The sequence below is a fragment of the Rhinatrema bivittatum genome, chromosome 3, assembly GCF_901001135.1.
Source record: "Rhinatrema bivittatum chromosome 3, aRhiBiv1.1, whole genome shotgun sequence".
In the NCBI taxonomy this organism is placed as follows: domain Eukaryota; kingdom Metazoa; phylum Chordata; class Amphibia; order Gymnophiona; family Rhinatrematidae; genus Rhinatrema; species Rhinatrema bivittatum.
Window position 1 is genome coordinate 268,342,364 of NC_042617.1, and position 13,139 is coordinate 268,355,502.

At 46.0% G+C, this 13,139-nt stretch overlaps 1 protein-coding gene across 13 annotated transcripts in view; it reads right to left on the bottom strand.

Annotated features, from left to right (window-relative positions):
• EPB41L2 (erythrocyte membrane protein band 4.1 like 2) overlaps positions 1-13,139 on the bottom strand; it is a 647,115-nt gene that overhangs the window by 207,224 nt on the left and 426,752 nt on the right. For all 13 annotated transcript variants that reach the window (XM_029594566.1, XM_029594576.1, XM_029594575.1 and 10 more), the window contains one exon: positions 3,394-3,546. In XM_029594566.1, the coding sequence (XP_029450426.1) occupies positions 3,394-3,546 (153 nt within the window). The remainder of the gene's footprint in view (positions 1-3,393; positions 3,547-13,139) is intronic.

Consider the following 13,139-nt stretch of genomic DNA (forward strand, 5'->3'; position numbering starts at 1 on the left):
TCCGCCTGAGATCCCATCATTTCCTTACTCTGAGATCCCGTTTCCCTCTTCTGAGATACTCTCTCATTTCCAGATCCCTTCCCTTTCTTCCTCCCCAGCTCTATTTACTGCTCTAATCCTTTAATAAAGAATCAAATAAACTGGCCATAGAAATGACAATTTTATAATAAAGTTTACAAAAATAATTTTTTATATGCTGTAGTGGGGTCCCTAATTGAGTTATTAGCTACATCAGGGGAGCTACATTTACCGGTGTTCATCCAGCAAGGGGGGGGGGGGGGGGGGAAGGGAATAAACTTCTAAGGCCCTAGGCATATCTAAAGAAAACTCCACTGCTCCAAGGGGTGCCAACAGGTACAGGGGTAACTGCAATAGCACTGAAAAATAACACTAAACAGGTGCCAGAAGCAAAAATAATAGGGCAGAGTCCACTTTGGTGTTCAAAGTGAAAGTTTACTTGAAGAAAAAATAAAGTCCCAACCAGCATGGAAGCAAACTGCATAAAAATCATAACAGTCAAAACTGTGATTTCCATGTCCCTGTTGCACCACCATCCAGGCTTAATGATCCCTTCCCATTGGAGAGTAGGGTACTGGACAGCTCCAGCATAAACCAGGAAAATAGGAAGTATCAAAATCCAAAAAGAGAGTCCATGGTTATCACAATCAAATCTTCTTGCTGTTGCTTCTGCATTGCAGCGTGGGCTTGAAGATCAATGAATCTGCCTTTCCGGATACAGAGAGGGCGCCCTACCTTCCAGGCTGGTCAAATGAAAGTCCAAAACTCTTCTTCAAATATAATGCAGACTCCTCCTCTTCTGGTCAAAACCACAAGGTGGGAGGCTATGACCGTTCAGGAAATTCCACTACCACTTCTCTCCCTCTCTTCTCCATGCCTGAGGGTCAAGACAGGGGATTTTCCACCAACTCCACACCCTCTCTCTTCCAGTATTGCCACCCCTCTGACTCAGCATGCTCATGAGGATATTTGTATCCCACACAAGCCTCCCACAAAAAGGTGGGGTTAATTCAAGGGGAGGGTTCAAAATGCAAAAATCTCTCCCACTGCCCATAACTGGAAAAACTGGTGGATTGAAATAGTGATGAGCATAGCTCCCATCACACTACCTTGCTGGGTGCTCTTGAGAAGCTTTTTGGAATTTGCCCAGGAGTCACAGCTGTGGGGGGAGTGAGGAGGCCTAAGGCAAATGCAGAACTACCTCATGCTGATGGTGGAATACTCGAGCCATAGGGCCAACTGTTTAAACAATCCAGGTGCCCTCTTGTTTGGTAACATGGTGGGGGAGGGAGGTCAGATAAAGCATGGCCATCTTGCTGGGTCACAGTGGATGGCAAGGTGTTGGTGAAGCAGCTGGTGTCATAGGCAAAAAATGGCTTGGGTACCTGGAAGTCAATGTTATGTATGGGCAATGCAGATATGTCCTTATATATCCATCATCGCCTCTATATGTTGCGTACCAGGTATTGAGATGGGGGCCAAGATAGGAGTATTCATACTGCCTCCTAGTGTTAATAGGAGGGTACGGGTCAGGTCCCAGGCAATACTCAACGTGACACTTGGGACGGGTATGGTCGCTGGATCCCTACTTCTCATGCCAAGGCTGCTGCGAAAGAATGACTAGCGGTGCGCTGCTATGAGGCCACAGTTCAGGCAACAATGCAACGTCAGTGAAGGAGGGGGTGTTGCAATTTGGAAGGGGAGGTTGCATTTGGATGATGTGGCTGAGAGATTGCCTTCTGATGAGTTTGGACCTTAAAATACTTTGCCTCTGGGATACCCCTTTTTTTCCTGCTAAAGTCTGAGGTCCTGCCAACCCACTCAACTGTACTCTTTCCTACGGTTGCAACATGTATTAAATGGACCATATAAAGTGCGGAGGCAATGTAAATTGTTTTAAAATTGGTTAATGCAAAGTTAGGGATGCTTGTATGAAAGATAGGTAATGTCATGTTAGGTAGTTGACAAGTACTCGTACATCATATATAATATGTCACGGCTTGGAGCAGGGTACTCAAGCCAGTGGAGCTGACTGTTTAGACTACCTGGATTGCCCTTTGCTTGGTAATAAGACAGTAGGTTGGATAAAGTATGGCCGTCTTGCTGGGCTCATGGCAGATGGAAAAGTGTTGGTGACATGGTTCGTGTTATGGGCAATAAAATGGCTCAGGTACCCGAAGGAAATCACTGTAATTATGCATGGGCAATAAAGCTGCGGCCTTATATATCCAATCATTGTCTCTGTATGTTATTGTGCTCCTGATGTTGAGATAGGGCACAGGATAGAGGTATTCATACTGCCTCCCAGTGTTAAGAAAACTGCAATTTGTTACAAAAGTGATCTTTTAGTAAGAAAGTGACAATGCAAACTTTCAAATTGAGTCTTTCAGGACATGACATCATCAGGCAACAGGAAAGTACTGTCTGATAAAGTCAGCTCCAGAGATATTTAGTCTGTCAGTGCATTTTTACTGTACAATAATTAAATATATTTCTTTATTCAATTTACAATTTTACATCGATCAAGAATCTTGAAAAGAAATATTGTACACATTTTAAATAAAAATTAAACTGCTCCCTATAGAAAAGCTTTACCATATATCTAAAGAAAAAAAACTGAAAAACATTAAATAATCACATAAGACATAGGAATTTCAAGGTGTTCTACAAAAAAAAATCCAAACCCAATTAACTGGGACTACTGAAGTGACAAAACACTGGTTTTGGTCCTACCTTGGAGAAAACCATTTAACTGGTCTGGTTCATAAAAACAAATTTACTATTGTCAAACTTCATTTCACATTTTCAAGGAAATTTGAGCAAAAAAGCGACCCCAAAGAAACCAGTTCTTGCATCTTACTCAAAAACGTGTGTCCTTTGTTGAGTAACCCTAGATAAACCAGGAACCTTCGCTACTCTATGACCAGATTCCACAGGCTTACTAAAACCAGTTCCCACTCTGGAACTCAGAGGAAGATAGGACACTTTAGCAACACATGGTATGGAGTCCAAAGGAATTCAAGATTAGCATGTCTTGGGAAATTCATCATAAATCAATTTTCAACAAATAGGGGAGGTAATTTTCAAAGGAGTTACGTAAGTAAATGTAACACTGCTGTAGCAGTTTTCAAAAGCCCACTTACACATGTAAAATGCATTTGTGTGTGTAAAACCCAGTTTTAGGCATGTAAATCCTTTTGAAAATTAACCCCAAAGTGATCAAAAGATGGCATCCTAGTCATAAAATAGTTTTGGACAACAAGGAGGTCTCATTTTTATAAAGTTACCTTTTTCCAGAATCTCGTTTTAAAACTGCAGTACTGAACTATGCAAGGAAGAAACAAGTTAAATAAAATGGATAAAGAAATGCCTTACCTCTCCAGGTCGCACTTTAATGTAAAAGTTACTACGTTTATAAGAGATTTTCAATATTTTAGGCCAGGCAAAGCGGTTGATTCGGAGTCTGTCCTTATAAATGAGCAATCCATTAGCACAAACACCCAGCATAATGTCCACTCCTTCAGAATCCTACCAAAGTCAACAGAACAGACATATTAAAACTATAAAACTAATGCAGCTGGCTAAATGAATTAGCCAATAAGGCAATCTGCTCCTGATTATTCTAAGTGGAATCCAAATGGACACAACAGGCATGGATTAAAAACTACCAAGGAGAAAATCTCAAACCTCTAACACCTAAATGGACTAAAGTGAATTTGGCACAGGATCATGCTACAATGTCACGACTGATAATGGAGAGGACAGGAAAATAAAATACTACAGATACCTGAAACATTAATAGAGCATGCAAAAAATGTATTTAACAAGGGAATTTTCCAATCATGTACTGTATGTTGTCATTACAGGAAAAATTAATAGACATAAACATCACTGACTGACCAATAACATTTGTATTATTAGGTTACCTTGCCTAGAATGCTTTGGCAATTATGTGAGTAATAAGTTTACTGAATAAATAAATAAAATTGCACATTACGTCAGCTATAGGAATCAACTTCCTTAACAACAAGCTTATGGTCATTTCAGATAAGTAACCAATAATATAATATTTTTGAGAACCTGTTGTAAATACAGCATGGTCTTTGACGAAGGATTTTAGAAGTCAAAAAAACACTTTTGAATTACGCTTTAATGTGTTCATTTGCCCTAAGAGTTACAGACATCAAAACCCATTGAAACATTACAAAAAAAACAAAAACCTAACAGTATAGGAGAGGGTGAAAGTTAAGGAGAACTACTACTGAACAGCGTAAAGCATGCCGATCAGCAGTAAACATTCACAGATGTATTAAGTTAGGCAGGCGGGCAGAGACACGATTCACCAATGATTAAAAAACCAAGGACAGAGATAAAAATAAAACTGGAAGATAATCCAGAGCAACCAACTGCAGGTATTATATAAAGTCAATGTAATCAAAATGGAGTTATTATTGTGGTAAAAAAGGAAAATTAAGTTATTTATTTTATTTAAACAGTTTTCTATACCGTTGCACGGACATAGTCCATCTCGACGGTTTACATTCATTTTAACATCAAAAGAAATAGAAAAATGAAAATAAAACAATCCTTCGTAATAACATCTAAAAATCAATAAAGCATAAATTAGTTAAGATTTCTACGTGTTCAATTAATAACAATCTAAAAGTCATAAAATAGTTAAGAATACAAGCATAAAAAGATCTATACAAAGCTAGAAATAGGCTTCAGCTTTGGACTTGGCTCTCACTCGGGTATGCCTGTTGAAATAGCCAGCTTTTTTAATCTTTCCGGAACTTTTTCCTATCGGATTGCAGCCTCAATTCAAGTGGTAATTTGTTCCAGTGTTTGGGTCCTGCAATTGAGATGGAACGGTCGCTCACTTCACATAAATGGGCGGTTCTTACAGTAGGTATTGAAAGTAATCCCTTGTTTGCTGATCTCAATTCGCGCTGCGATACGTGCAATCTGATAGTGGTATTAAGCCAATCTGTCATTTCTCCATATAATACCTTATGTATAATACATAATGTTTTGAATATTATTCTTTGCTCTACGGGTAGCCAGTGCAATTCTCTCAATACTTGGGTAATGTGATCTTTCTTTTTTGTGTTAGTAAGAATACGGGCAGTGGTGTTTTGTAGCAAGTTCAACTAAAACTAAAGGTCATTTGGATACTATATTAGACAACTCGTAATTAAAGATATAGGGGCCAATTTTCATAGGGTCCAGGCTCCTAACACGAAGTTAGGCTCCTAAATTCAGCCTTTTGAAAATTTACTATAGCTGAACACCTAAACTTTGGCTCCTAATTTCATTAGGCTCCTAAAATTAGGGACCCTAAAAAATTGGTAGCTACAGGAGCAGAGGAAGGGCAGGGAAAAAAACTTAATAGTATAAGGAGGGGGTGAAGTTTGGAGATCGGATGATCAGAGTGATCCTTCTTTGCGGGACATGATTAATCACCTCAGATAAGTCCCCCTGATGCAGTTTCACATGACACGCCAGCTGACGTCAGGGTTTTGGATGTAATTTAGAATCTTTTTGACTTATTACATATGATTGTACCAAGTTATTGGGGTGTTTTGCAATATTGTGTTAAAATAAATTTTTTATATGCACGTTTGAAACACAGAAAAATTGAACTTTGACAACCATTAGAATCTATATGGGTGAATGATCGAGGGGTCCTGGATACGTCTCTCGTGGTAGAGAGGTTTGGCACTTATTCTCTGCTTACTAACACCCACTGAAATATATATAAAACACCTTAAAATTTTTCCTCACTACAAGAATATTTTTTTTCTGTTTCTTGTTGAGAGTTAATGATTGTTGTTGGGACAGTGTGCTTGGCATATTTCCCCAGACATGGTAAATGAAATCACTTTTGTTTTGCAAAATAAAAATCATTAATATTTTTAATGCACTTTTTAAAACATACTTCAAACTTTTAATGCTCTTTACTCATTTTTTTTTTTAATTTTCATAGATCCTGTTTACAATCTAAGATCATTAAGATCCTACTGACAAAATGACATCTTTACCAACGGTTTCAGGAAGAAATCAGATAAGAAAATTATTCCTTACCTGCTAATTTTCGTTCCTGTAGTACCATGGATCAGTCCAGACAGTGGGTTATATCCCCCGACCAGCAGATGGAGTCAGAACAGAGTTTGAGAGTGTCAGCATATAGAGTAGTGCACCCTCTGCTGGAGCTCAGTATTACGCATAGCAAAGCCCAAAAGCAAAAAACACAACATTTTGGATCCAGAACCGTTCCCAAAGAGGAACAGAGAAAGATATAAGTAAACAAACAGTCAACGGGACCAGCAACAGTCAACTTGGGAGGAGCTGTGAACAGTAACAATAATCAGAGACAAACAGAATGAAAGATACCTGGAAGAATCCGAGCAGGACCTAATGAAACCCCTAGTGGCGGGCGTCTGGACTGATCCATGGTACTACAGGAACGAAAATTAGCAGGTAAGGAATCATTTTCTTTTCCCTGTACGTACCTGGATCAGTCCAGACAGTGGGATGTACCCAAGCTTCCCTAAACCGGGTGGGGTCCTGAGAGACCTGCTCGGAGAACCTGATCGCCAAAAGAACCCGTGCACTGAGGCGCCAGGTGTAGTCTGTAATGTCTGGAAAAAGTGTGCAACGACTTCCATGTCGCCGCCCGGCAGATTTCCTGGGAGGAAACAGAGCGAGATTCCGCCCAGGACGCCGCTTGGGATCGCGTGGAATGAGCCGAGACGCTGCGAGGCGGCACCCGCCCCGCCGCAATGTAAGCGGATGAGATGGCGTCCTTTATCCAGCGAGCAATAGTCGTCTTGGATGCCTGAGAACCTCTCCTCGGTCCTGACCAGAGGACAAACAAATGATCGGATACCCGGAAGGCATTGGTAACCTCCAGGTAGCGGAGCAGTACACGCTTTGACGTCCAGGAGCCGGAGAGACCGGGGTTCCTCTGGAGCAAACGCTGGAAGCTCCACCATTTGATTAACGTGGAAGGCTGAGACCACCTTTGGTAGGAAGGATGGCACCGTACGAAGGGAAATCCCGGAGTCGGAGAAACGCAGATAAGGGTCTCGGCAGGACAAGGCTTGAAGTTCTGAAATCCGGCGAGCAGAAGAGATGGTTACCAGGAAAACCGTCTTGAGGGTCAGATCCTTGAGGGAGGACCCCCTCAGGGGTTCAAAAGGAGGGCCCGACAGCATTTGCAGCACCAAGTTGAGGCTCCAAGAAGGGAAAGGATCCCTGACCGGTGGCCGCAGGTGTTTGGCACCCTTCAGAAAACGTGCGATATCCGGCTGAAGGGGTAGAGAGCAGCCCTTCTGTACCAAGACATTCAAGGCCGCCACCTGAACCCGGAGCGAATTATAGGCGAGACCCTTATCCAGACCATCCTGTAGGAAATGAAGGATCAGCGGGACAGTCGCCTCCATGGTTTGGACTCCGCGGTCGGAACACCATGCTTCGAAGACCTTCCAAACTCGAACGTAAGCGACGGAGGTCGAAGGCTTGCGGGAACGAAGCATCGTTGAGATCACTGTCTCCGGGTAGCCTCTGTGGCGGAGACGGCGCCGTTCAAAAGCCAGGACGCAAGACAGAAGAGTTCTGCCTGCTCGAAAAATACCGGACCCTGGCGCAGAAGATGAGGAAGATGGGACAGGCGAAGTGGGCCGTCCACCATCATCTGAAGTAGATCTGCAAATCATGGCCGACGGGGCCATTCCGGGGCGACGAGAATTACAGTCCCTCGATGATGTTCTAATCTGCGGAGAACCTTGCCGACCAGAGGCCAAGAAGGAAACACATAGAGCAGTTGATCCGACGGCCACGGAAGGGCAAGGGCATCCACCCCCTCCGCGCTGCTCTCTCTTCTGCGGCTGAAGAAGCGTGGAGCCTTGGTGTTGAGAAAGGTCACCATTAGATCGAGGCGTGGAGTCCCCCAACGACGGATGATCAGATGCATTGCCTCGTCGGAGAGAGCCCACTCGCCGGGGTCTAGCTGTTGACGACTCAGGAAGTCTGCCTGAACGTTGTCCACCCCGGCGATGTGAGAGGCCGCTATCCGGACGAGATTGCTCTCCGCCCACTCCATCAGGGGAGTAGACTCGAGGGAGACATGCTTGCTTCTTGTCCCCCCTTGCCGATTGATGTAGGCCACGGTGGTGGCGTTGTCAGAGAGGATCCTCACCTCTCTGTGTCGCACCAGGGGAAGAAAACGCTGGAGAGCGAAACGCACGGCTCTCGTTTCTAGGCGATTGATCGGCCACTTTGCCTCCTCTGGCGTCCAAGTCCCTTGAGTGGCGCTTCTTTCGCAGATGGCGCCCCATCCCGCGAGGCTGGCATCGGTGGTCACCACCACCCAATTGGGAACCTCGAGCGAGACTCCCCGAGCCAGATGCGAAGGGACAAGCCACCAATCCAGGCTTTTCCTGGCTAATGGTGGAAGCGGCAGGATCACCTGATACTCCTGGGAGACTGGTTTCCAGCGGGATAGTAGGGACGCCTGCAGTGGACGCAGGTGTGCAAATGCCCAGGGTACCATGTCGATGGTGGAGGCCATTACTCCCAGGAGCTGCAGATAATTCCAGGCGGTTGGTTCCTCCAGAGCCGAAAACAGAGACACGTGCTCTCTCAGGGCTTGCGCCTTGTCCTGGCGCAGGAACACCATCCCCCGCCGGGTATCGAAGCTCGCCCCGAAGAAATCCAGGTGTTGCGAGGGCACAAGGGAACTCTTTGGAAGGTTCACCACCCAGCCCAGAGAGCGTAGGAATTGTACTACTCTGGCCACTGAGGTCTGACCATGTGAGAAGGACTTCGCTCGAATCAGCCAGTCGTCTAGGTACGGATGTACTCGGATACCCTCCTTGCGGAGGGCCGCCGCCACCACTACCATGATCTTTGTGAAGGTCCGAGGTGCGGTCGCCAAACCGAAGGGAAGCGCCTTGAACTGAAAGTGTTGACCGAGAATCTTGAAGCGAAGATACCGCCGGTGAGCCGGCAGGATGGGAATGTGCAAGTACGCTTCCGAGAGGTCCAGTGAAGCGAGGAATTCTCCCTTGTGCACTGCGGCAATCACTGATCGGAGAGTGTCCATGCGGAACCGGGTGATCCTGAGGGCCTTGTTTACCTCCTTCAAGTCCAGGATGGGGCGAAAGGAACCGTCCTTTTTGGGAACGATGAAGTAAATGGAATAGTGGCCCAAGCCCACCTCGAAGGGGACGGGAACGATGGCCCCTATTTCCTGCAGGTGGTCTAGTGTTTGTTGAACCGCTATCCTCTTGAGATCCGAACCGCAGGGGAAGAAGATGAACCGGTCCCTCGGGGGGCGGACAAATTCCAAGGCGTGTCCAGCACCCACTGGTCCGTGGAGATAAACGCCCACTCCTCGTAGAAGTCCATGAGGCGGCCTCCGATCCAGGGAGGTGAGAAGTGGGCTCCTTTGGCATCATTGGGATGACTTTGTGGGCGGAATTCCCTGCCCTGGACTCTCTCTCGCGGGCCTCCGCCCACGAAAGGAACGAGACCAAGGCTGGGGTCTTGTCTGCTGTGTCCGGGAAGCGGACTGTTGGTAAGACCTATAACGTCGCTGTGCCCTGGTTCTACCGGAAGAAAAAGATCTGAAGGAACGCTGTCTATCCTCCGGCAGCCGATGCACCGAATTTTCCCCCAGTGACTTGATGATCTGATCCAGATCCTCTCCAAATAAGAACTTCCCCCGAAAGGGGAGGGAGCCAAGGCTCGACTTGGAGGAAGCATCCGCTGCCCAGTTGCGAAGCCACAAGAGCAGTCGGGCTGCTACAACCGCAACCATGGACCTCGCCATTACGCGAAAGAGATCATACAGGGCGTCCGCCCCGTATGCTATGGCAGATTCCAGCCGGTCCGCCTGGGCGGCCTCTTCGGGGGGCAATTCCTGAGAGGTGAGAAGCTGCTGTACCCAGAGTAAGCTGGCCCTTTGCGCGAGCGAACTGCACATCACGGCCCGCATACCCAGGGCGGAGACTTCGAAGACCCTCTTGAGGAAGGTCTCTAGTTTACGGTCCTGCGTATCCCGCAGGGCCGTTCCCCCCGTGACCGGGATGGTTGTCCTCTTGGTCACTGCCGACACCGCTGAGTCCACCTTGGGCACCTTGATAAGATCCAAAAAATCCTCAGGGAGCGGGTATAGCTTTTCCATGGCACGTGTGACTTTCAAGGATGCCTCGGGAGTGTCCCACTCCCTGGTGAGAAGCTGTAGGAAGGACTCATGAATAGGGAAAGCCCTTGCTCTAGGACGGAGGGCGGCAAGTACTGGATCTCCTTTGCGAGACGAGGTGGCGACGGCAGGAGCCACAGGGATCGGCGGATCTGGAGGTGGGTCGAGGTCCAGCTCCTGAATAATGTGGTGGATGAGTTCATCCAGCTCTTCTTTTTGAAAAATCTGTAGGGCTCGAGGGTCGTCCCCCTCCGTATGTCCATCCGGATGCGCCTCCGGGGGTTCCAGGGAGACTTCTCTCACCGGCGAAGCCGCCCCCGTGGTACGCCGGGGTGGCACGGGAGAGGGACCCGGCAGGGATCCAGGCATAATGGACGAGGCGGTGAGACCAACAGCAAGTTTAGGAACCTTGGGGGGAGGGGCCCCCAGGGGATTAGGCGCCTGCGCTCCCATACCCTGCAAATAAGCCATGTGCATTGCCAGAATAAAGTCAGGTGAGAAAAACGGAGAGCTGATTGGAATCCCTGGGGGGGGACCGTCCTGGGAGCCCCAGTCGGGCAAACCTCCCGCCGGGGGCAAAGCCTGTTGAGAGCCAGTGCAACCAATCCTGTCTGCATCTGGGAGCGAGTCCGTCTCACGCTGACCCCCTAAAATGGCCGCCGTTCCCGCCAAAGGTGGCGTCGTGGCCGGCCCGCACCACCCGGCTGAGGAGGAGGCAGGTCCGAAATCGCACCGGAGGACTGCAGGGTGCCTTCCCCGTCGGGGAAGCACTGCTCACAAAGCCCCTCCCTCAGAAATTGATTTCCCAGCTCGCCGCAGGCCTCACACCTCGAGGACCGCGGCATGTCAGCACCGGGAAAAAGAAAAGCCTCAGGGGTGGGCCAAAGATGAGCTAGTGCCGCGGGGGGGGGGGGGCCTGGAAATGGCCCTAACAACCCGCCGAAGGGGTCCAGTAACTGCGGGGGAAAACCCCCGTTTTAGTTGAGCACACACCCACGGGCGGAGCTTGCGAACCGCGGGACCCCCAACGACGCGTGGAGCGGCCGGAACCACCGGCATCCACGGGGCACCACCAAAAAGAAGCAAACCTGTGGAGAAAGAAACTCAAAAAACTTCCTCTTACCCCAACGGAAGAGGAAAGGAGTACAGAATAGAGAAGGCAAATCCACAGACACACGCCTCCTCAAAAATTGAAAACTTTTTTTTTTTTTAAACTTTAAGGATCCAAAATGAAGAGAAACATAAGACAGGGAAATACTGTGGAGAAAAAGAAAGAAATAACTAAAAATGAAGAAACCCTGTCAATCTGGGGGAGCTAGTGGATCCCCCCACTCGCATCTGCTGGAGTCAGAAGAATACTGAGCTCCAGCAGAGGGTGCACTACTCTATATGCTGACGTCTCAAACTCTGTTCTGACTCCATCTGCTGGTCGGGGGATATAACCCACTGTCTGGACTGATCCAGGTACGTACAGGAAACAAGGGGCTACTGTATTAAAGTACAGCAAAGGTCGCTCACACACTAAAATCACTATTAGCCTGTGTTTAATGGGAGAGAATGCTATTGGCCCATGTGGCAAATAGCTATTTTAGCATAACCAGCTTCTCTTGCAAGTTTTATCGCAATTTCAATGCAAAAGAGTTACTGCATGCAAAACTATGCAAATTAACTTTAAATACATAAAGTATGCACGCCAAACACTTCGCAAAACAAAATTTACTCTCTCAATGAGGTGTAACTAAAGTTTTTGTGATAAAGTCCATAGAAAAAGTAAATATGCTACTTTGCAGTACTTATTTGCATATAATTCCGAACAAAATAGCACATAACATCTAAATAGCATTGATTTCATTGAACTTTTATTACATTGGTCTGAAAGTAGCAGTGTGGTATGAACAGTGCTTATCCTCTATTTTTGTGCTAGTAAAAGCAACATTTTACTGTGTATTCAAAAGTAAGAATTAACAATTTGAAGATTCGTTTATTTGAGGACTTTTATATACTGTTTGGTACTAGCCTTCACAACGGTTTACAAGGATAACAATAAAACATAAGAAGATTACAATCTGTAAAAACAACAAAAAGTCACTGATATAGAAATTATTAAAACATCAAATTATAAATAAATAAGTTAAACATGAATATAATGTAAAGATGTAGCTAGATGTTATAATAAAATTTAACAAACCTACTGAAAACATTGACAAGTACAGGGAGATTCACTCAAAAGAGGCCCCAAATATTCTGTAATAACTCACTAGGATGAAGCAATCTGAACGAAACAACGTGCAATGTGCTCCTCAGTATATGGAGCTTCAAACAAGGCGGGATACCCCCATGTCGGAGAGATGAGGAAGGAGCTGGAAAACTGTCGTGACTTTTAACCTCCATTTGGTAGATGGAGCAACATGCCACACATTGGGAAAGAGCATAGCAGAAATTGAGTCCTTTTTTGGCAACAGGGTAATTTCAAAAGGGCTTTGGCCACCACAGTCGCCGGATCTCACATCACCAGACTTCTTCCTTTGGGGTATGGTTAAAGGAAAAGTCTATCAGAACAAGCCTTGCACTGTGGAAGATTTGAAGAAAAAGATCCAATGTGAAATTGCTGCTATTCCCCCCGATATGCTCGCAGACATGTTCAGGAACATGGAGCGCCATGTCGAAATGTATCTGGCGGAAAACGGTGATCATTTCCAGCATCACATATAATGCAAAAGATTACACATACGTCAAGGTATGTAGCGTATTTTTTTTTTTTGTTCAGATTGCTTCATCCTAACAGAAGTTACAACAGAATATTTGGGGCTTCTTTTGAGTGAATCTCCCTGTACTATTAAATAATTCTGATGCAAAAAAGGAATGGGGCTTAAAATGTTACAATTCCATACTAAAACTATCTTCAAGGTTACAG